Genomic DNA, 24,425 nt, shown 5'->3' on the forward strand with positions numbered 1-24,425 from the left:
TTAAGTTTCAGTTTATTTGGCTAGTTAATAATAACTAGCGTGTGATTTTTCAATATTATCAAAACAAAGTCTGTTAATAAATGGGAATGTGGCTTAAACTATGAGGTAATATTAATAACTATGAGGTAATTTAAATAACTATGAGGTAATATAAATAACTATGAGGATTCTTTAGTTAATTGGTACCTAATACTTGCTAAAACCACTGAATCATATAGACAACAAAATGTTAATCACTCTCGTTAGTTACTGACTAATAGGCTAATTTACATGAATGGTATACACGCTTATCCAAAGCCACACCAGGATTAAGGGCCTTGCTCAAGGGCCAGCATTGGCAGCTTGTTGGAACTGGGATTCAAACTTGCAACCTTCTGATTGGTTGTCCAACACCTTAACCACATCTCCATTGATTACATAAGCAATTAGTAATATTTAATACAAGGAATGTAAGAATACCTGCAAAGATTTTCCAGACTGCTTTAAAATGTATTTCTCATCATTCATGCACAAGAAAGAAGGTAAGAACAAACCAAATTTGTATAACGTCTATGAATACCTGTGTACAGTAAATATATGAATAATAAAGTATGCATTGCTGGCGCTGCACTGATCGCACGAAGCCGTCATTGAGGCTTGTGTAGTGGTTAGCACATTTATCTCACACTTCTGGGGTTGCCAGTCGATTCCTCCCCTTTACTCTGTGTCTGCAGAGTTTGCATGTTCTCCCTGTGATTCAGGGTTTTCTGAATGGTTTCCAGTCCAAACGCTGATTTTCATCTCTAAATTGTTTGTAGTGTTTGACGGAGTGTGTGAATGCTTTCCATTGTGGTAAGACATGCTAAGACACTGTGTTTTGCAAGAACCTGCTAAACTTTTTCATTAGTATGCATAATATAATTTAAATCAGCTTTTAAAACTTTGAAGCCCTTTATAATGAATGCAGATTGTTCTTCCATAAACATCAGTGTCAGATGTTTAGGGAAACAGTACATAATTCAAGGGTTATTTTTTATTTTCCCCCTTTTTATTTATCTAACATTGCTTATGCTCACATTAGATGTGATATCTGAGATCTGAAAAGTGCTGCATGCATTAAAAACACATTCACATTTTGTGCAGTCATGCTGTTTTCATTTCCTTTCTACTAATCTTAATTAAGCTGTGTTTTTTTCATTTGGCCTCTTTTTCATGCCTTGTTTGAGTGTGTGAATGTGTGTGTGTGATAGTATCATGCAATGAGTTAGTACGCTATCCAGGGGCATGGTGTTGCAGACCTTGTGTCATGAGTCCACTGGGATAGACTCCAGTTTTCACTGTGCCATGAGTCCCTGTGGATAATAGGAGTAGATGATGGATAGATGGAAGGATGGATGAATGGATGGATGGATAGATGGATGAATGGATAGACTCCAGGTGAGTGTGCATCCTTGTGGAAGAATGTAGACTCACATGGAGAAGTGAAGATTGTCAGATGTTAAGCATTTGTATTCAATTACTTTCAATTCATTTCAATTTTATTTCTTAAAGCATTTTTTAACAATTGACATTGTCTCAAAGCAGCTTTAAAGAACATAATCTTTGTATGTGTATTTATTTGCATTTATCCCGCAAGGTCAAACTCCATTAGATAGAAGATGAAGAAACCTTGAGAGGAACCAGACTTAAAAGTGAACCTTATCCTCATCTGGGTGACACCAGAGTTTATTGTAGATTCAACACTGTCTCTTCCAGGCTTTTAAATGCTCAATGATGGAGATCTAGCATATGTAGGATGTTATATTGTGTATTGATTAAGAGGTTGTTCTCCTCTAAGTCCTCATGGGGTCGGCATCTTCTCTTTTAATGTCTGAAACTGGAACTGATGGGTAAAGCGAGAAGTAAGTGGAGAGGAATTAGCATAGCTGCTGATCATAATACTAGCAGGCACTAGATGATAATCAGCACAGTGGCTTAGTGTTTGTCACCTCTGCCTCAAACATACAAGGTTGGTGGTCTGATTTGTATCTCCACCATGTGTGTGGAGTTTGCAGAGGTGGTTTCCTCCAGGCACACCGGTTTCTTCTCTAGTATAAAGACGTGTGTTGAAGACTGTTTGGCATCTCTAAATTGTCTGTGTGTGAATGGGTGTGTCAGTGTGTGATTGTGCCCTGCAGTGGGTTGATGCACCATACAGGGCTGACCGGAAAGCCGTGAGTTTGAATCCCAGGTCCAGCAAGATTTGTCAAGTTGAATTGTTGTCCTCCATCCTGGCTTTGGCCTAAACTCAAGCTTGGTCTCGAGAATTGATGCCATATCAATGGGACATTTTTTGAATTTTTTTTATTTAAAATAAATTCAAAAATCCAAACGGTTCCTGATTACTGAGGCTAAAGTTTGAGATATATTAATAATTCTATACAATATCCTTACAAGGATGATAGAACAAATGTTTGTGTGTGTGTGTGTGTGTGTGTGTGTGTGTGTGTGTGTGTGTGTGTGTGTGTGTGTGTGTGTGTGTGTGTTTATCACTTAGTATCCAGCAGATGGAGTCACAACTTTATAACTGAACCTCCATTTTTCTAACAGCTTAAGAAAATTCAGAGACATTCAACGTTCAATAAAACTGTGTGTGTGTGTGTGTGTATGTGTGTGTGTGTGTGTGTGTGTGTAAAGCATATCAAAAGGCATGAAAGAATGGACATGTCTAACTGAGTATATGAGTTTTTGGATTTATGGCCTAAACAGGTTACTGAAGATGAATAAATAATTCATTCATTCATTCATCTTCTACCGCTTATCCGAACTACCTCGGGTCACGGGGAGCCTGTGCCTATCTCAGGCGTCATTGGGCATCAAGGCAGGATACACCCTGGACGGAGTGCCAACCCATCGCAGGGCACACACACACACTCACTCACTCATGCAATCACACACTAGGGACAATTTTCCAGAGATGCCAATCAACCTACCATGCATGTCTTTGGACCGGGGAGGAAACCGGAGTACCCGGAGGAAACCCCCGAGGCACGGGGAGAACATGCAAACTCCACACACACAAGGTGGAGGCGGGAATCGAACCCCGACCCTGGAGGTGTGAGGCGAACGTGCTAACCACTAAGCCACCGTGCCACCTGAATAAATAATAAACATTTTAAATTAATTAACAGATAATTAGTCGCTGAGTTTAAACAACTTATTATTAGAAAAAATTATGCAGATAAATAAGTATTAGCATACACAGGAAAGAAATGCTGTTTTTAGAGCTGTTCCAGACTTTCCTTAGACATGGCAGGTGATGTCTGAGACATAATGAAGTTCAGTGGAAGTTCAGAGCCGGCCATTAGTTTCGCTTTCAGAGTGGTTCATCAGTGTTTTTGGGAATCTAGGGTTTGCTAATCATAAAGTTCACATCTTTACAGCTAAGTATGACAAGGAATGCATAGGCAAAAACGGTAAGCGTGGGCTTTGCAGGGATAAGTAAAGTGCTGAGAGAATTTGACAGATGCAGAGAATTTGACAGATCAAGTAAAACCATTTTTTTGTTGTTGTTGTTGTTGTCATTCCAGATAAAATACAGTACATACTGTATATTCATACGTGTGAAACCATGATAGATGTTTTTATCCAACTTGTCTTAAAAATGGTTTATTTAAAGTACCTGACTTTTTTTTTTCAAAACACATCTTAATGAATGAATGAATTGGAGCATGGAAGCCTTTATTTTATCCACATATACATTACGGCACAGTGGAATACTTTTCTTTGCATATCCTAACTGAGGAGGTTGGGGTCGGAGAGCAAGGGCAGCTATGATACAGCTACCCTGTAGCAGGGAAGGTTAAGGGCCTTGCTCAAGCACCCAAATGGGGCAGCTTGGCAGTGCTGGGGCTTGAACTCTGATCTTCCGATCAACAACCCAGAACCATAACAGCTTAAGACACCTTTGCCCTTCTATCACTATAATCACTACTATCTCTGCTTTCGCTTCTCCCATTTTTCTAACTTTATCAACTATCAATCTAACAAGACTCAGAAGAACACGGCGTCACTAATGCCATCTAAATACTTGTGTTGCTTTACAGCCACTCACACGTTCAGCCTTTACCCGTATCACGTTAGACACTGACGCTGAAAGTCGTTCTCAAAAAAAAAGAAGAACAATTAGGTGACAACTTTAGAAGAAGAAAACACACAATACATTTGAATAAATAAAGTGGATTAACAGGAAAGCATTTGCCTTGTTGGAAACTAGCCATGCACGGGAATCTGTGAGCTTGTGTATGAGTACTGTGTATAAGTATTTACCTTCCCTGGCTTCCCTGTAAGGAAGAGATCAAATTGTTGGGAAAAAAACAGAAAACTGCATGTGATATACATAATTATGATATTTTCAATAGCACACCTTATATATCACGGGTATGCGTGTGACCGTATGTGAACGCCCAGAACTTACCGTATAGTAAACATATCCTGTTGGCAGCAGGAGATCTTGTGTGCTCTCAGAGGCGATAAGAAAGCAGATAAGCCTGTGACGCCAATGCTCCTTGAACACACTCACACTAACATATTTCTTGACATGATTTTTCCAGCTTCAGGATGTTTCAGTGCAGCATTTCTGGTAAAGTATGTAATGAGCAACAGGGTGATGCAAAGAAGGGTTGTGAGGTTACCGACAAGTCTCGATGTGCTTTATTCAACAGTTTGCCAACAGTTAGATAGATAGATAGATAGATAGATAGATAGATAGATAGATAGATAGATAGATAGATAGATAGATAGATAGATAGATAGAGGGCACTACACACCTGTACACATATTTTCTTCCCTTTCCCACCTGTATAGTTCATTCTATTTTATTGGATTTCTATTCTTAGTATTTTTTGTATATAACTAAAGACACCCAAGCTATGACTCGACAACATAAAGCATTGATGGTATACAGACCTCATTGCATTTTATACGATTTATAAGCAATTTTTATTTTGGCAAAAATTTATACTCGCTCCATTTATTTTTTTGTTTTGTTTTTATGAAATTATGGGATTTTCGTAAATAAGACATTTTGGCAAACGAGCCTCATTTACAGCAGGCCTTGTTTACAACAAAATGAAAGCAATGAACCTCCACTGCAAGTCCAAACAGATCAGTAGCAGAGATGAATTTCGTCACACCACTCAGTAATAAAATATGGAGCAGAGTTCCATATTTTATTACTGAATGGTGTGACGAAATTCATCTTGAAAACCAAGATGTAAGTTGTGTGATTCGAAATTCATCTCTGCTACTGATCTGTTTGGACTTGCAGTGGAGGTTCATTGCTTTCCCTGGAAATTACTATTCCAGGGAAAGCAATGAACCTCCACTGCAAGTCCAAACAGATCAGTAGCAGAGATGAATTTCGTCACACCATTCAGTAATAAAATATGGAGCAGAGTTCCTTTGTTGCTGTTTCCTGCTTTCATACGAACACAGAGAACGGATCAGGACAGCAGGACAGAGCTAACCACAGTGATCCAGGTGAGATCGTATGTCACTATTTATAATATACTATATAATATTTTACATACAGTTGCTTATCATGTTTATCGGTATGAGGTCAGCTCATGTTTCATGTAGTTCATCTCACACAGAATAAAGCCATGTGTGTGTTTGGGATTAATGAGTCATCTCAGATTTTTTATAGAGCATTAGATTATGATTTGTTTTTTGAAAGTTTCCCAGGAAGCACTGATAGTTTTTTTAGTGTTAAGATATTTAGAAGTGCTCTTAGTCTTAAAGTAAATACTGCAAGTAGAAAATGTTGGACTGCAGGAAAGGAAAGTAAAAAAAAAATAATATTCAAATGAAATAATAGAAAATGTGAATAGCACTTATTGTGTGCTCTCATTATTGATGTTTTATAGCACAGTAATTCCATCTATAACAATCTTCGGTAATTCAAATCACGGGTTTATCTTAATGCAGATGTGATTAATAGCGATTCTATAGCAACAGCACAATCACAATTCAAATGTTTGCATGTTCTTTGCTGTGGACCATTTTTAGAAACCAAATCTATGTTGTAAATGTCTTGATGGATCATCAGATTAATATTGTCATGATAAATGGATACAGCAACAAAATGCACGCTGAAAGTATTAAATTATGAACGATTCATTTGTAATACTTCATGCTAGGATTTGGTGTTGGAAAGATGTACGTTGTGTGATCTTCATTGCAGGACATGAAGAAAATAAAAGTCTGTTAGTAGAAAATCTGGCTTTTTAACCATACCCTTATAAGGGCTTGAAAGTCATTTGCAACTGATGTAAACAGTATCTGAGATGAAAGTAAACCTGTAGTGAAACTCAAGCCAGTTGGAATGAAGACATTTTTGAAAGATCTGGCTCCAGATCTTTCAGTAATTTTGTGCTTATTTTATTCTCAGCCATGGATCATAGCAACCTAAGTGATGATTCATTAAGACTCTCCTCCATCATCTTCGCCTGCCTGTACATACTGATCTTTGTGGCTGGCCTGTTCCTGAACTCCATGGCTGTGTGGGTGTTCTTCCAGATCCGTATGCAGAAGCGAACCTTCATGTTATACCTACGCAACATGGCTGTGGCTGACCTCCTCATGACCCTTACGCTACCAATCGACGTGCTCAACGAGGCCAAATTGGCACCTTCGAGTCTTAAAGCCGTGTCATGCAAATACACAGCAGTGCTCTTTTACTGCTGCATGTACACCAGCATCCTCTTCCTCGGATTGGTGGCTCTGGATCGCTACTTAAAGATCGTGAGGCCGTTCGGTGGAATGTGTGGCGCTTGTCTTTACAGTTACTCATTCACCGTAGCCATGGCTGTTATGGTGTGGTTCACAATGATAGGTCTTTCACTTCCCAATGCGATACTGCACAATCAGACTAAAGTAGATATAATGGATAATTGTGCAGATCTAAAAAGTGATCTAGGTAAAAAATGGCACACAGTGGTAGTCTACATCAACATACTGATCTTCTGCCTAGTTCTGATCACTCTGCTTACCTGCTACATATCCATCTATAGACACATCCATCGATCCTCTGCCCAGTTTGTCATAGTCGGAGAGACAACGCCACGTAAGACCAAAAAAGGCCAGAACATTCTAGTCTTGCTGGTTGTGTTTTTTATCTGCTTCGTTCCGTACCACCTTTGTAGGATCCAATTCACTGAAAGCCAGACTAACGGAGAGCAGATGAAGGATACCTTGAAGACTGGGAAAAAGGCAACGCTTTTGTTGGCTATGTTCAATGTCTGTCTGGACCCAATCATTTACTTCCTCATGTCCAAGTCTTTTCGAAGTAAGCTCTCTCAAACCCTGGGAATCTGGACACTCAGTGACAAAATGTCCATATACTCTCCTGCATCTACAAAGAAAACAACAGTAGTCATGCTCTTTAAGGAAAGCCAATCTTCTTGAGGTGTTCTGTCGACAGAAGGTTTATACATAACTTATACATAGAAAGCTGATCAATATCAATTGTCTACACATACTCAGCAGATATTTTACTGCTCAGTCTCGAACCTGGGCAGATAAGACTGATGTTTTTCAAATCATTAATTTATCTAGCTTGTTTAACCTGTAGCCTCAGATTACTGTTCTTGAGGTGCAACAAGATGTGGTGGTCTTTTACTAAAATTTCAGCATTCTGCTCACCATCGTTGTAGAGTGGTTATTAGACTCACTGTAGCCTTCCTGTCTTCTCAAACCAGTCTGGCCATTCTCAAATATTCTTTTGCACCATTATGTGGATACGCTAGACTCACTTTGATCACATTTGTTTTCCTCATCTTTATGATTGATCCGTATCCATATGACTTTCTGCATTACGCAGCTGCCACTTGAATGGCAATTATCCCAAATGGGTCCCTAACCCAAATGGGTCCCACCCCTTATATTGATAGCTCCGCCCACACATACATATGCAACCCAGGCAACTAATGGAAAGAAATATGTTTTTATCATAGCTGAAGGGAAGAACAATACGATTGCAGATAAACAAACAAGCAAAAATGACACTCCAGCACTAGAAAGCTGATCCTATATTTCCTACCGTAAACCTTTCTTCGCTTTTTGTTTTTATCCACCATGTCAATGTTTCAATCGCATTTGGCTGATGTCAGACATGCACACTGAACATTCTCTAAGCCGCATATTGACAAGACACGCCCCTTTCTACTCATTGGTTACACGTTTGTTTTGTTTTTCGGCCGACTCAGTTTTCTGAAGCACTTCTCAAACATCGTACATCCCACCTTTAAGATAATTGGATAAATGTGCAGATGGACATATTGGTGTGGACAGTAAGGGCAAAACTGTATATATACCTGTTATAAATACCTGCTGTTTAATTATATCACTGTGTGTATTGGATTTTTTATATTAAAAATAACAAAGAATCTAACCACTGTTCTTTTTAGTTGACAATATATAACTGAACATACTACATTTGGGTAAAATGATCAACTTATAATGAATAAACCACTGACTCTTCTTTGATTAAAAGTAAGCTATTGAAAAACTATTTAAGATATTTGATCTTGATCTAATTTAGATGATCCAGTTCCAACAGCATTCATGTAAATGTTCAACCAGATGCTCTTGAGATATTGAGTTCATGAGAATAGATGGTCTGATGAACAGAAAAACAAACAGACGTGAAACGAGCCTTGAATGTGTAAGTAGCTCTAAATGACAAATAAGAATTAAGTTATTGAAGAAAATTTTATTTCAGTGTTTGGATCAATTCCAAAATCTATTTCATAGATCTAGTCCATCCATTCCAAAATCTCAGTTTATATGCTTTACAATGATAATTATCACCATACAGACATTATATGTATAAGAACATTAGTGATGGAGCTCGTCAAATGTCATTAAAATTCTTCCTCTGTAGGTTCAATAGATTTTTGTTTCTTTTCTTAATGCAGGAAAAAAAATAGAATTCCGAGTTTGATTATATTCTGCTAACACACTCTACAAAACTGACTCATTCTCTTCTTCTTCCTTCTCCTTTTTTCTTTCTCTGCCGATTTTACACTACTCAGATATGGTGGGAGGTTATTAATAAGCTCAAACAGTGTAAATATGCAAAATGAAATCTCGTCATATGCTGTCCTTGTGCCATTTTCAAATAAACAGGCAAAAACAGGAACTGGTGGTTTGTCTGTAGATGCCACCTCCACATAAGCCAGGTCTGAGTATCCACTCGGACCCTCGTAGATGACCCACGGTTCTGTCCAGCTGTCCGGGTCACGGGGCCGCACGTTGAGGTACAAGCCAAGATCCTGTCGAGCCTTGGCCCAGGTTGGATGTCCATATACCACCCAGGTTGGTGATAAAAAATTCTCAGAGGTGCTTGCTGCAGTAGTAGGTGAATGGACGTCACCCAATTTGGACTTCTGGAGGAGGTTGAAAGGTGCTGGAAATCCAATTACACTCCCATGACAACCATTTCTAGGCTCCACAAGCTTGTGCACGAGTTGTCCTCTTTTGAAAATGATGCCGTCATCAAAACTGAGGGCCTGAACGCGGGATCCAAGGGTACTGCGCCCGTTAAGGTAGAGCACGTTGGTCCCATCCTCTTCGTCCACCGAGACCAGCTGACACTCCACACATTCAGGTTCTGGCACCATTTCACCAAAATGCCAAGTCTTGCCATGTGTGTCGCTGTAGAAGCAGAAGGCATGGGGAGTGGTTTTACAGAGCTTTCCGAAGCACTGCCTGCAGTCAATGTAGTAGGTGTAGGCTGGGATAAGTAGACGGCCAGACTTTAACTGTATCGCATGGCCTGGTCCGAGACCAAAGGTAGCCCATGCTATAGACAAAAACAGAATAAGATAATCTACGGTGTTACATTAAATGTACATTTAACCTTTAGCATACCTGACATGGTTGAAATATTTGCTAGGTTTTGGGACCATATACAAAAACTTTTACAATAACTGCTCAGTTTCATCCAGTCTCAAATATAAGTTGCTTTGGATAAATGCATTACCAGAAGGAGGTAATGTCAATGTAACTAAATGTAAATCTGAAAACAACCGTTAGACTTGTATAAATAGAATACAAGGGTTCCCAGTACTGTGCCCTCAGGAGCCTTAGAAAGCTGTATCTTTTGAAATTTATACCTAGGATAGTGCAGGTTTCCAGCTAAAGCATACCTTTGATGGTAATACTCCAGCAATAAGGAAAAGTATAGTTTGGTATTTCTGAATGTAAGGATCCAATAAATATTTTATCTAATATATATCCAATGCTCTAACACACCTTCAAGTGAGAAGAAGTGCTGGGGCCCACAATAGAGTACTAATATTAGTAAACAATATTGTTTTTGCTTCTTTCAGTTCCTGTTTCACCATAATTGTGGTCTCAAATTTAACATTCCAGTGAACAGGACAGGTTTAAATTTAGTCATTAACTAATATAGCATCCAGAAACTAAGAATTCACCTTTAATTGTGTCACCTATGACCTTCTTAGTGAGGTCAGTGGCAGGACTCCAGGTCTCCCCATTGTCCTGACTGTACACGTAGCATAGCCTAGTGACATTGTTGCCTGTTTTCAGCTGGTACCCCTCTGTGGTGTGACCAAGCACAGCGATGAAGAAGAGGAAGAGCGTCCCGGTGAAGGAGTCGTACACGGGACACGGGTTCATTGAACGGTGACCTTTCAGAAAGGCCGTGTTAACGACTCGCATATCTTGCCACTAGACCGAGGAATAGAGCGAAGAAGACGTGAGACGATTCACATAGCTAAAATGTATGCATTCAAGACTAAAAGACTTAAAGGTGTTGCTTATTTCTTGCAGACCTCTACGTAGTTCCTGTAAAAGACGCCCTTGCGCATGACGAGCAGGTGAGCCTGGGAATCTGCAGGACTGAATCTCTCCTCACAGAAGGCCAGGAAGCACGAGGAGTGCTTGAAGAAGATCAGAGCAGGTATGCGATACGTCACTCCATTCGCTTCCCGCTGAAACAGCACTGAACGGGTAGGAAAATAGGTGCCATGATGGGAATCCATAAGGTACTGGAAAAAAATTACCTCAGGTTAGAGTCAGAACCAAAATATCTAGCTTCAGTCAGTCAGTCATCTTCTACCGCTTATCCGGACTACCTCGGGTCACGGGGAGCCTGTGCCTATCTCAGCGGCGAATGTGCTAACCACTAAGCCACCATGCCCCCGAAATATCTAGCTTATATCTAGTACAGTATAACCACACTGGGACATTTTACTGGGTGCATATCACTCCGCTTATCTGTGTGTAAAATTTGAATTCTGGAAACAGTTAACAAAACCTGCGACTATAGCAGAGTTAGCGCCATCACATGGCACATGGCAATGGTATATTTTTCATAAAGATTTAAAATATGAAAGCTCATCAGAGGAAACTGAGTTTCATGGGTTTGTTGTGGATGGAGCTGCCCGGAGACTGTCATGCCTTCTCTGAACCAATGTTGTGTCAGTCAGCTGTAGGGTCTGGTCTTTATCAGCAATCAGGTCTGTAACAAACTCAGAGTTTGCGATGACCCATTGGTTCCTCAGGAGCTCTCGGTTGCACTATTTTAAACTGTTATAGAAAGGACATTATTTACATTTACTTATTATTACTTCCTGTTCAGTTTCAGGCAAATGAGGATGAGGTTCCTCTCAAGATTTCTTCCTCATATCTTCTCAGGTAGTTTTTCCTTGCCGCCGTCGCCTCCGGCTTGCTCAGAGATAGAGATTGATATATAGTAGTTAATTCATTTATAATTGTAAAATGTAACTAATTTTAAACTTTAATTGTATATATTCATTTATTTATTTTTATCCTTATTTTTTTTTCTTATTATTATTATACATTTATTACTTTTTTGCTCTCGCTTCTCTTTCAATACTTCTGTAAAGCTGCTTTGAGACAATGGGAAATGTTAAAAGCACTATACAAATATATTGAATTTGAATTTGAAACTGAAAAAGAAGAAGCGACATAAATCGTTAGCCCAACAAGCAGCAAGCCAGCCAGGTAGCTAGCTGATGGGCTATCAGTGAGATCTAAGTAAAACATTTGCGTCAAACAATTGCATCATATGAGCTCTGATATTCTTGTTAAATGTTGTAAAGTGGGATCGGTGGTAGTCAGAAGTCAGAAATAACAAAGAAGAAGGATATTTTCATGTAATAAACCCAAAAGAATCATGCTGGATGTTTATATATGTATATATATATATATATATATATATATATATATATATATATATATATATATATATATATATATATATATATATATATTTCACTGTGTTTCTTACACAACCAAAAAAATTATAACTGATTCAAATAATTTATTTGTGACAAAGATAAACTAAAACGGCTCTACAGACAACGCCATGTAAACTGTATAAATTGGCTGCTTTTACCTTTGACGTTTGGCTCGTACTGAGAATGCTGGCACGTCTTCCTCACGTTCTTTCTTCCAGTGTCTGCGGTGTGGGTGAAAAACTAATAGTGTCATTTGTCAGTAACACATTGTCTGTCCAATGTGTTGAGTCGCCTTAAACACTTTTGTAGTGCACAAACCTTCTTGTACACAACTACTATCATCATCTCTTATATTTTATATGCAATAATTATATTAAGTCTTGATTTAAACCACTAGTAATAAGTGCTATAGAGATTGAGTCGGACTATATTGCTTACAGTCATCCCTTGTTAACATTTTTAGACATACAAACATCTTTTCTTTTTTGATTCCTTGGTGCATTGCTTGTCTAAATAGAAACATCAGGCAGAAGGATGAATCAATGACAAAATTGTCAAAATTGCTTCCTGTAATCTCTATAACTTAACAAATTGTACTGCTTATTTGTTTAAACATGCATCATACTTTCATGCTGTATTTAAAATGTAATGAGAGATAAAAAACAGACTTACTAACAGATAGATCTTCAGTGGTTAAGAGACTTTGACAGCTTGTCACCCATTTGAACTGTGAGATGTTGAAAGCAGAAAAAAGTGCATGTGTGTGTGTGGGGGGGTGTTTGTGAAATAAAACAGAGAGAGAGAGAGAGAGAGAGAGAGAGAGAGAGAGAGAGAGCGAGAGAGAGTGCCAGACAATACCATTTTGCATGACCATGTGCATTAGAGGCCTGTCCAGTGTCCTGAACCATTGACCCAGAAATGGACTCAACTCATCAAAGCTACTGAAAATCAGCAATCTACAGCTGTGTGTGTGTGTGTGTGTGTGTGTGTGTGTAAAAGAGAGACACCCCATATCTACCTGATGCTAGTGAATGAAATGAAATTGGGGCATAGACGTCTTTATTATTCCCACATATACATTTCAGCACAGTGGAAGTCTTTTCATTACATATCCCAGCTTTGGAGGTTGGGGTCAGAGATCAGGGGCAGTTATGATACAGCACTCTAGCACAGGAAGGGTTAAGGGTCTTTCTCAGTTGCCTGACAGTGGCAGCTCGGCAGGGCTGGGGCTTAAACCCTGACCTTCTGATCAACAACTCAGAGCCTTAACCAAGTCAGCCACCACTGCCCCCGAGCTAGTTTGTTACCTTGCTAACAAAAATGAACAAATCAGCGAACAACACTTTTATTTTGTGCCATTGTTTTGCTTCTGCAATCCGTGTTTCTTGTACAGGTTTTACACAATAAGGGACAATACATCTTTCATTTTTATTAAAAGGTGTCTAGTTTAGTTCTATGGAAGTAAACAGTGCACTAAACTGAAGTGAGAACCCACCAGCACTGCAACTATTCTGTTACATGAACAGTTGCGTTCATTTTACCAACAGTGATGCAAACCTCACACTGTGCACATATTAACATATTGCATCATTCTTCTAAAGTTAAGCACTACAAGCAAACAAGCAAACAAGCAAGCATCATGCTGTGCTAGGTTTTGTGCAAAACACATACTGTAAACATATTGTATCATGTTAGCATTGGTTTAAAATAATATCCAAAGTGTCTTATTCTCACCGGATCACTGAAAATCACTGTAGACCTAGCTTTTGTTTACCTTATGGTTTAGTTAATGACTTTATTTAAAGATTAATCAACTTTGTCAGGAAAACAGCAAATATAGGGCATTCCAGACCATATCATATCAGGTTGTAGCCCATATGTAGTCCTGTATCCTGTCATTCAAACGAATGGGACCATTGGAAAATCATTACTTAAATGATTGTGTTGTACTGACACTGACATTAGTGACAGCTTAGTGTACAGTATATGTGTGTTTGTGTGAGCTGCTATGAGACTGTTATGAAGGCTCATAGCAGAACTGTTGAGCCGAACTGTTTTAAATGGGAGCCAACATTACAAATGATAAAGGAGTCCAAAAAGGCAACAAACACTTACAATAAACAACACCAGTCATAATCTCTCTCTCTCTCTCTCTCTCTCTCTCTCTCTCTCTCTCACACACACACACACACACACACACACACACACACACACACACACAAATTAATGAATGTAAATTGAACAAATACTTTGTATTTGGTTAAAATGTGGTTAATGATCCTGGTGAAACACAGTTTTTATTATTATTATATTTGATTTTTTATTTTTTGGTGGTGGGGGGGGGTTTCACTCTTGCCTGTCTTCAAAACTTGAGAGCCCTGCATTTATTATTGAGTTTTCATAGTTATTAGTCTGATGGTCTGATGAATGATGAATGATCAGGAATAAACAGTTAAAATCTAACTATTCAAATCTGCATAGATAGAATTATATGTATTTAATATTTATACATCTCTATGAAGCTTCTTAGGTTTTGTTTAAGTGTTATTTAAACGAGTTCCTGGTTGCAAGTTGTTTTCTGTCACCCACGCTTTAAATGGGGTAACTAGGTTACTCAGGTGCGCAGGGTGATGGCGTCATTAAAGCGCGACCTTTCCGTAGTCGCTGCACGTGTAGCGCAGGAATCAGCAATTATTGTGTTTATGTTATAGAAATACGTTTTATTTTGTTATCGACATGTTAAAGGAAAAGTATTGAAGCATAGTTTGGATTAATATAGCCATTGGTTTCAGGTAAATTCAGTCAGGTAGGTGTTAATGTGGTGTTATTCCTCTTGGCTAATAAATTAGCTAACAACAACTTAGCATTTTGGTTCAATTTTGTTGACGTTTCCTTCATTTATTTATTCCAGTTAAACTGGAGCTAGAAGATGTTTTAGTCAGATAAAACGCTCAAAGGAGTTGTGTTTCTAGTTTTAGGGTTTTATTTTCTTATCTTTATTATTATACAGAAGGCAAGTAAACTTTTAAAACATGCTAAATGAGTTACATCCGGGTTCTTAGTCTGTATACTTTATATAATCTACATCTATAAGTGAGAATTCTGGGTTTATTTAATGGTGTTTTCTTAGAACAAACTCGTTATTTAGATTTCAGTGTCCTTAAAAAGAAAACGAACAACAAAAACAAAGGTTCAAACAGGTTTAAAGTGTAATATTATAGCTGGGACATAAATGTCACGTGAACCACGTGACTCTTAACAACAACTGGTGACTTTACACTGAACTTGAGAAGGTATTTACATTAAAGTATAAATCTACAGCACGTGTGAACATAATACAGAACAAAAATAGTCATACGTTGATGTTGCATGCATATAGAAGAATATGTTGATTGTGTAGTTTTTAATCTTTGAATGTCTTTTATAAGGATGCTTCTTCCCAGTACAGGTCAGTAAGCAGCATGGCGCAGCACTGGGCTGGAGGCCACACTGCCCCGGTGCTGTGCGTCGGAGCCGCAGGAGGAGGCGACGGATTTCTGGCGTCAGGGGCCGAAGGAGGCGAGGTGACCGTGTGGACTCAGGAAGGAACGCCTCTCTCACAGCTGCGTTTGACCTCTCGAGACGACGTCACTTGTACGGTTTTCTCCAACGCGGCACCTGGGTTGTTGTATGTGTCTCACGGTGAGACAGTGAGCATCCTGGACCCACGATGTCTGAAGAAGCCGGCGGAGGAACTCAAGGATGTCGGCGAGGATGAAATCAACTCGCTTTCAGTGAGCGAAACGGGCGCCTCGCTGGCACTGGCTGATGATTCCGGGGCTGTCAGGGTGGTGGACTTGCAGACGTGTAAAGTGAGCCGCACTCTACGAAAGCATACCAACATCTGTTCTTCTGTCACCTTCCGACCCCAGAGGCCACAGAGCCTCGTGTCTGCCGGATTGGACATGCAGGTGAGAGGGACAGATTTTACAGCAGACAAAATTACAAGATTAAATCCTAATGATGGGATAAACAAATCATTAGCCCAGGAAAAGCAGATTCTGTAATTACGTCATGCAGTAAATGGTCCGGCAGTTAGTCTGGACTGTGTTTCCAAGGCATATTAATTGACCTGAACGACTGCTAGACAGTAATTCCATAATAAAGGAAGTGACTGGACATGGGGGAAGCGACTGCGTTGTAGAGTGCAGCACAAAAACACTCAATATAACTCTAACAACCAGCACACAAGCAAGGCTAAAGGATTTCACGCCACTACATTAGATGACACTTTTTTGTGTAGCTATAAGGACGAGCACAAGGAGATTACACTTACCTCGTGAGCTAGCTAATGTTGTGCATCAGCCGTTCTAGGTTTATACAGTCTGTAAGTCATAAAACAAAGCCGAATCGGTTGCCAAGAAGACCATATTAGGAGACTGCAAGTCCTTATCTCACTGCAGCTGGGGTTTGTTTAGCTGAACCTATTTGTGTCCTGGAATTTCATCCTCAAGGTTCTTTGCCTTAAAACAGACCACGTGTTCGGTACGACAAGGTACACAGAGACTGATGGAACTTTGAGAGAATTATACGGAGGTGTTGAAGATCAGTGATAATGTCGATCGGGTTAAATCTGGCCACGGTCAGACGCTCACGCGGCCTACATCTAACTCAGATACACATAACTTTCCTTGTTTACTGTTTAGTAAACAATTCAGACTGAATGCTGAAATGACATTCAGCCATACAGCTTAAACCTTTACACTTGTTTAGAAGTCAGTGTTGATGTCTTGCATACAAATCCCACTAATATAAAATAGTAACTGTGTTTACAACAACCAGAGGGTATGATATCATGCAGCCTCCACGTGCTATTGGAATGATCATAAATACAGGATCAGTGCGGATTTGCTGCCCTCTAGTGGTGACACTTCAAACCTCTATATTAGTTGCATGATACAAAAGATGTGATCTGTCCAAGATAAGAAGAAAAATAATTCAAAAATGTTGGTTAGTTAAGTTTCTGGCAACCAAAACATGAGCAGCATAGTGAGAATAGTGGCTCACTAAGGGATGTTTTCTCCTAAACCGATGTGGAAGTTGGACGATGTTTAAAATCCTTTCTATATGACCATCTTATCCATTTTCCATTTGAATGGAGTTGCCATTAAACACAGTTCTTATTTCTCTTTCTCTCTCTAGCTGATGCTGTGGAACCTGCAGAAAGCTCGTCCAGTGTGGACCTACAGTCTACAGGAGGCGACGGAGGAAGAAGAGAGATCCCATCAGCAAGCAGGTCAGCTCTTCAACCCGCCTCTGGCTCATTGTGTCAGCGTGGCAGCGTGTGGAAACATTTTGGCGTGCGCCGCAGAGGATGGGCGCGTGCACCTCACCCGCGTGGGTGCGGGTTCCAGACTCGAGCAGCAGGGGGCGATAAAGGCTCACAGTCAGGGAGCTTCTCAAGCTCACTTTCTCAACTTCATGCCTCATCCTTACTGGCTGGCAACCGGAGGCAACGACGGAGTAGTGGCACTGTGGGATATCAGCGAGGAACCTGTTGTGGCAGGAGAGGTCAAGGCCAAGGCTCAACGCAGGAAGCCCAAAAACAAGACATCAAAGCAGGCGACTCATGAAGCTCAAGAGGGAAAGAGAAGTGAAGAGGAGATCACAGAGGAGGCTAGAAGTATCGACCCGAGTCAGACCAAGCTGGCGTCGAAACTTAAGTTGGCCCACGGGGAGAAGGTGAACTGGGTGTGTCCGGCTCTTCTGAAAGGACAACCTAGCTTACTTGTGGCGGATCAGAGCTCCAGTTTATCTGTGTACTCTCTGTCTGGGCTTTAGCTGCATTTACTCCATCAGCAGTGTGGGAACAGAACGGTGTTTATCTTTATTTATTTGCGTTGTGGTTAAACAAAGGGCACTTGTAAATACAGAGCACATCAGACTGACGAGAAGAGATGGATTTCTGTCTGCTTATCGTGTGTGTGTATGTGTGTGTGTTGAAACTCCAGGGCCGGTTCTTCATACATAGCTCAGCAAATCTAAAAAAAAGCGACATGTCGGATTAATAATAATCATTATAGTGTTTAATGCTCCAGTTTATTTTCTCATGCACTTGAGAGCTTTTTTTCCAGTGCAGATATAACCAGGGTCAACGATCGGCTAACGATAACTGTACAGAAGCATCAGTGACGTCATTCTTTCATGAAAAAATAAAATGAGAAATACTAAAAGGCTTTTCATTTCAGTGTTAAATCTCTGTTCATAGTTTTATTTACTCATTTAGGATTACACAGAAAAACTCGTTTGTTCTGTCATTATTTTACTTAGTTCAGAGACTTGAATCAAAATCAGGGATCCGATACGGCGAATCATATGGGAATACGGAGCGAATCATTCATGTATCACTGTATAACTTTAGTGGTTTCTTATTGCACCAGTTAAACAAAACTCCTTTTTAAAAAGTCTTCAACACATCATGGTGATTTTTATAGCAACATAATCAGTGGCATAGATGAATCAGTCACCGACCTGTTGATTATCGTCTCCCCTGAGTGTCGTATTTTTTTCATGCCATGAAACATAACGTGCGCTTAATTAAAACGAGTTCACGACACTGATTAAAAGCTGAACATGCAAAAATCCCACAGTTTATTTACAGGATTCAGCAGGAGCTCGAGCCTGAGCAGTTACCATAAATATACAGTCAACATTTTAGACGTAAGGCACAAAGCAGGCATGGAGGGACGTTACAATAAATGTTTAAACACAGTAAACTCCTGGTACCTTGAAAAAAGGTTAATGGTGTTAAATGAAACCCTTCTGGATGAAGTGTATAGTCCATATAAATAAATCTGTGTGAATGTTCGGGAACCTCATAAAACTCGAACAAAGTAAAGAGACACTAACTGATGTCTGTGTACTATACAAAACAAGGACAAAACAATACTGATTTAAAGCCATGTAATAAAAGACTACGAGTCCAAACACACAACTTTGTACATTTCTAACAGCAACCTGTTTTTTTTTTTGTTGTTTTTTCCCCCTTCAGTTCATAATTTGGCCAAACTCTTCTCCAAAGCCTCGATTCCGGCGCCTTTTTCCTCGATGCTGCCGACCGCGCTGCACTCCAAAAACTCCACTTTCATGGGCAGCTGAGAGAACTCAAAATCCTTGCCTTTCTTCCCCAAGTGAACCGTGGAACGAACAGAGCCGTCCTGAGACGAGAGCGCCGCCAATCGAGTCACTCTCAGAGTGGTTCTGTCGAAATGGACACAGACGAATATACGGATTCAAACCTATTTAATTAATGTCTGATTAGAAAGATCATAAAGACACTTATAATGCGCTCATAATTTAGCTTAAACATATCTAACTAGGAATCTTCTAGGAATAATTTCAAAGAAATCTCAAAGAACACGGACTTTTATCTTAGAGGAGGCGGGGCTTAACCTGTTACAAGGTATGACACCTTCTTTTGAAGACTGATTGGTTGTTCAGTAAAAATCAGGAGCGCTTTTAAAAATTTGGTCTATTATAAACCTTCACTTTGTCTCTGTCTATGTAGGGACTATGTCTGTGACCCATCATATTAGAGATGTTCTAGAGACATCTGTAGGTTATAAACGTAATAAATGTAATGTAAATGTAAATAAACATCTCTGACACAGAGCAGAAACGTCATAGAGACAATTTAAATCATTTCTGCTGTCTGAGATGTTATCGCTAATCTGATTGGTGACAAAAATAATCCCTACACGATCTAATCTGTATCACTTAATTAACTCATTATCATATTAAATATCATACACATTTCTTCTCCCTCTTCACCATGAAGCCATTTTCTCCTCTGATAAAGAAACTCTTAATCCTCTTAAAAGTCCTCCTCACTTCTACTAACACTTTTCAACCTTATGAGCTCTTTCAAGGGTTAAGATGCTTTTACTAGGATTTTCTCTTTAATATTAAGGGGGGGGGGGAACCAACATTTCTACTCATTTTATTAGAATATCGTTACTAGGAGATTCTCTTTACACTAAGGGTATACATTTTTGTAAATAGGAACACTTACAGTTCTTTCTCCAGCTGCTGTTGAATCAGTTTGGCTGATTTTGCCATGGTGACGTCTATTAAACAGAAAATTTTTTTTTAATGTGCTTGTGACAATCTGTACCATTTCTACAAAATGTACTGGGTCAAATCTATAAATTCAGGGATTTCCTGAGCGAGATGTTTATCTCAGTTATACCAGAGTGTATGGTATATAAATACTTAAAACCTGATTGGTCAGAAATGTTCATTACAAGCTGCATACTTTTTTGTCCAATTAATTTCAACAAACTTTGGAAAAAGAAAAAGAAGAAGAAAGCATACCTTGTTTGTTGCAGGCTACCAATAAGGTCGGAGTGTTGTTCATCAGCACGCTGTCTGTCAGGAGGAAGTAAAGGAACTCGGCCACGTCCTTTACCTCCTTCTGGAACAGCACGCTGTCCACCACGAACACGATCGCTCTGGAGGTACGAGGTCAATCGGTCAAGCTTCTATATACGACTTTATACAAATGACATTCATATTTTGATAACTGTTTAGAACTTACATACAATACGTTCACAATACAACGGTATAGTAAAACATGTTAAAGGACTACTGCATGGAGGCTAAAAGCTGTCCAAGGCTCAATCAATATGTAGATTAAAACGCATTCGACTCCCAAGAACACAAGCAACTTGTGTCTTGCCGACTATCAAGCCCACGTCCTTATGGGATGCACTTATTTCCAGGAATTTCAGAACAGCGTAACAGACATTGCGCCATCTGGTAGGCGTGGCCTATTTGATAATCTAACCCTAACTGTATTTTTTGGTTGTTTGTTTTCTAAAATAAATCTACCTGTATGACTGTTTTGTCCTTTGTAGTATGCTCTTTTTTTTTTTTTTTTTAAAGAGGGGGTTTTTTCAAGACCTCCTGAAACACGCCCACTTTACGTTGTGGTAACGAAACCCCTGGAATTTAGTGAATGCGAATCCTTATTGCGCATCCCGTTCCAGATCTAGTCCCCTTTATCTGTTATCCTGCACTTCCCTCTTCTCTTTAGGAAGGTTTCCACTAGATATTGGAGAATGGCTACATATCTCCATGTCTGCATTGTCTTGTATAGTTTGTACAGTATAGTGTTATTTATGTCTGTACTTTTGAGAGTCACAAACAGCTGGAACCAAATTCCTTGTGTGTGTCAACATAATTGGCCAATAAACGTGATTCTGTTGGCTGTGGAGATGTGTGCTCATTTGTGTGTGAGTCAGGGCTCTGTACAGGAGCTCTTTCACACCACCCATCGGTTTATACAAGGACGTCCTGTACAAGTATGTTCTGGCATTAGAACCATATATAAGTGTCAGGTGTCCAGAAACCTTTGCCTGTTTTTGCGTACCTGTGTGTTCCCATGCCGACTACTAAGAGAGCATTAGGATATGTCGTTATAATCAGGGAATCACGTGCTGCACTGTACCGTACTGACTCCTCTCGAACTAGGCTTTATTTTGATCGTCTTTACAGACCACGTTCTCTTTACACTAGTATGAGGAGGTCATAGAAGGACGCTACACCATATCCGGTCCAGACGACAGAATCTTCCAAGTGACGTCAACGTAAAACGAAGACAGGGACGTTACATTCGAGTCCATACACATGACCTGAGCTTAAAGTGTCCAAAAAAAGGTCTAAAACCCTAAGGAAGGAAGAACATCGTCTCCAGGACTTCTACCTTGCTGTCTCCTTGAACTTCTCCACAAACTGAGCTCTGTCATGACCAGGAATATCCACAAGGGTCCAGTTGGTTCCCTGTGGAGAAGAAAACGTTTTAAAAACAGAGGATATTTACAGAGAAATACTTTTTTTTTTGTTCAGTTTTGTCAGGGTTTTATTTGGTACCTTGTCATTTTTTGCTCTGTATGGAGCTTTATTCTCTTTGATGGAGGTCACAGTTGAGATGCATTTCCCTGTTAGCAGCTGTGGAGACAAAACTAACCAGTTAATTCACACATTTCTCTAACGTTCATGAAATAAGGACATTTTCCTTCCTCACCCTGCTGAAGATCAGAGATTTTCCAGCGTCACATAAACCAACTAGCAATACTGCGTTTCTTGTCTTCTTAGCGCTCAGGAAAACTTTCAGGAGCACTGTAATGTAGATAAATGTTATATTTAGTGCCAAAAAATGTTGTATTTATCTTACAAACAAGCTAATATGAGCGTGTAGCTAATAGCTTTTTTTCCTACCCGTTTTCAGCCACAAGCGCTGTGATTGGCTAATACTTTCCACTCACTACCAATGAACAAACCGTTCAGGATCTACTAGCCAATCATCGCCAAAGAAGGCGGGATTTGTCAGAAAACGAGTGGGAACTAGTATATTCCATTTGCAAGTTGCTAAGAGGCCCAAAGAAAGCTTTCTTACCGAATGTAATAATAACAACAGCTACAGCGACAAAAATCCCAATTAGAATTGAAGGGTCTTCTGTTATTTCCTTCACGATGTCGTCGAAAAACGGCTCCGAGGAAAAATCTTCCAAATCTAAATTCAGTTTCTCCTCCATTGCGGTGCTGCTGCTGCTGACACACGTGTCACAAGTCTTGCGCATGCGCAGGAATCAGAATCAGAATCAGGTTTATTGGACACGTGTGTTCACACACAAGGAATTTGGTTCCAGCTGTTTGGGACTCACTGTACTGAACTGTCTATTTACTGTTATGTGTGTTTTACAGTATATTATATAATGCATATTATATTTGTTGAATGCATAACTCATGAAGAGAAAAAAAAATAAAGGCGTGTGTGTGTGCACTTATTATGTTAGTGGGTGTTCCACCATATTAACTTGAAATAAATTAAAATTAAAATTCAATTTTATTTCTGTATAGCTTTTTACACCGGACATCGTCTCAAAGCAGCTTTACAGAACGTAAACATAGAACAAAAGGTTATTATAAAGATTAATACAATACAAAATATAAGATTAATATTAAACTTATATTTAAATGTGTTTGTATTTATCCCTAATGAACAAGTCTGAGATGACTGAGGTGGCTGTGGTGAGGAAAAACTCCCTTAGATGGTAAAGGAAGGAACCTTGAGAGGAACCAGACTCAAAGGGGAACCTCATCCTCATTTGGGTGACACTGGAGGGTGTGATTATAAATATACAGTCTGATAAATGTTGTATTGATGAGGAGGTTGTTGTCCTCAATGACCACACGGAGTTGACGTCTCCTCTTTAGTATTGCAGTGTTTCACTGGAGCTGGTAGATCTCTAGACGCCTCGGGATCCTCACAGAGCCAGCCTCGTCTCAGTGGAGGTCCAAAATCTTCTTAAATAAATAAAAGTCTTAGGCAAGAGGAATGAAACACCTGAGGACATGGCATCAAGCACGGTGTGGTAATGGTTGCATCGCACCTTTCTGTTGTGTATTGTTCCTTATTCAGCAAAGTAATGCTGGCTTGTACTTTTAAGTGACTTCATATGTGACACAGAGCCAGTTATAGGCTTTTAAACAAAAAGCACAGCTTTATGCTCTGTAAGCCTGTAACATGTATTTGTTCAGTTATCTCAAGCAAAAAAAAACATGCTCAGAACCAGCGTTTTACAGCTGCAGTCTGTAAAAAAAAAAAAACACTACACAAGTGATGCAAAATACAAACACAAAATCTCATCCTTGTTAAATAAACAAGAAGAACGACATAAACATATTTGCATACGGCATTAATAATATCTATAATAAGCTGTTTATCTTTGAACTCTTGTGCATGGCTCTCCGGCCCTCCTCCTCGAGTGCTTCTCACAGACTTCAGTTCCAACTCTAATCTAAAACATCCGATCCACCTTTAGATCCTGATTAGTGTCTCCAGAAGAGCTTGATTAGTAGAATCAAGTGTGTTAGATGTGGTTTGGAGCTGAAGCCTGCAGAAAGAGGGCTGGAGACCCTCACTCTCGTCTTCAGATTCAGACCAACTGCACGGCTCAGAGCACTAATGGCTACAGAGAAGTCCTTTGTTCTGTAGAACAGCTGATCAAAATCATCAGCTCATCAGACAGCCTTACAGCAAGCTTCACTTTCCGGAAAGGGACAAAAGATTTTCTTCAACAATCTGTCAATATTCTCACCTTCAGGTCTGGGGGAATACATAGAAAAAGATCTTTT

The 24,425-nt window shown here is 39.5% G+C and overlaps 3 protein-coding genes across 12 annotated transcripts; 1 reads left to right on the top strand and 2 right to left on the bottom strand.

Moving 5' to 3' along the window:
• The first annotated feature begins 5,331 nt into the window (after positions 1-5,331).
• Positions 5,332-18,460, top strand: wdr53 (WD repeat domain 53). Of its 10 annotated transcripts, none has more exons than XM_060874556.1 (4): positions 5,332-5,499; positions 10,816-10,945; positions 15,697-16,198; positions 17,430-18,460. In XM_060874556.1, the coding sequence occupies exons 1-4, from the start codon at positions 5,406-5,408 to the stop codon at positions 18,066-18,068; spliced, it is 1,365 nt and encodes a 454-aa protein (XP_060730539.1). In that variant the 5' UTR covers positions 5,332-5,405; the 3' UTR covers positions 18,069-18,460. The 10 variants fall into 10 exon arrangements, with proteins under 10 accessions (XP_060730539.1, XP_060730610.1, XP_060730562.1 ...); XM_060874579.1 differs by lacking the exon at positions 5,332-5,499 and adding an exon at positions 11,627-11,682 and having other exon boundaries at positions 10,730-10,945; positions 15,692-16,198; XM_060874610.1 differs by lacking the exon at positions 5,332-5,499 and adding an exon at positions 11,627-11,682 and having other exon boundaries at positions 10,730-10,945.
• On the bottom strand, positions 8,973-10,704 carry neu4 (sialidase 4). The gene is made up of 2 exons (XM_060874641.1): positions 10,458-10,704; positions 8,973-9,823 (listed from the first exon to the last, which is right to left on the bottom strand). The coding sequence occupies exons 1-2, from the start codon at positions 10,702-10,704 to the stop codon at positions 8,973-8,975; spliced, it is 1,098 nt and encodes a 365-aa protein (XP_060730624.1).
• A 387-nt stretch (positions 18,461-18,847) lies between the features above and the next one.
• On the bottom strand, positions 18,848-22,857 carry srprb (SRP receptor subunit beta). Its single transcript, XM_060874653.1, has 7 exons — positions 22,684-22,857; positions 22,312-22,406; positions 22,158-22,235; positions 21,991-22,067; positions 20,601-20,737; positions 20,299-20,353; positions 18,848-19,487 (listed from the first exon to the last, which is right to left on the bottom strand). Exons 1-7 carry the CDS (start codon positions 22,820-22,822, stop codon positions 19,280-19,282), a joined length of 789 nt encoding a protein of 262 aa, XP_060730636.1. The 5' UTR covers positions 22,823-22,857; the 3' UTR covers positions 18,848-19,279.
• Between the last annotated feature and the right edge of the window lie 1,568 nt (positions 22,858-24,425).

The sequence above is a fragment of the Tachysurus vachellii genome, chromosome 1 (genome assembly GCF_030014155.1).
Source record: "Tachysurus vachellii isolate PV-2020 chromosome 1, HZAU_Pvac_v1, whole genome shotgun sequence".
Classification (NCBI taxonomy): Eukaryota; Metazoa; Chordata; class Actinopteri; order Siluriformes; family Bagridae; genus Tachysurus; species Tachysurus vachellii.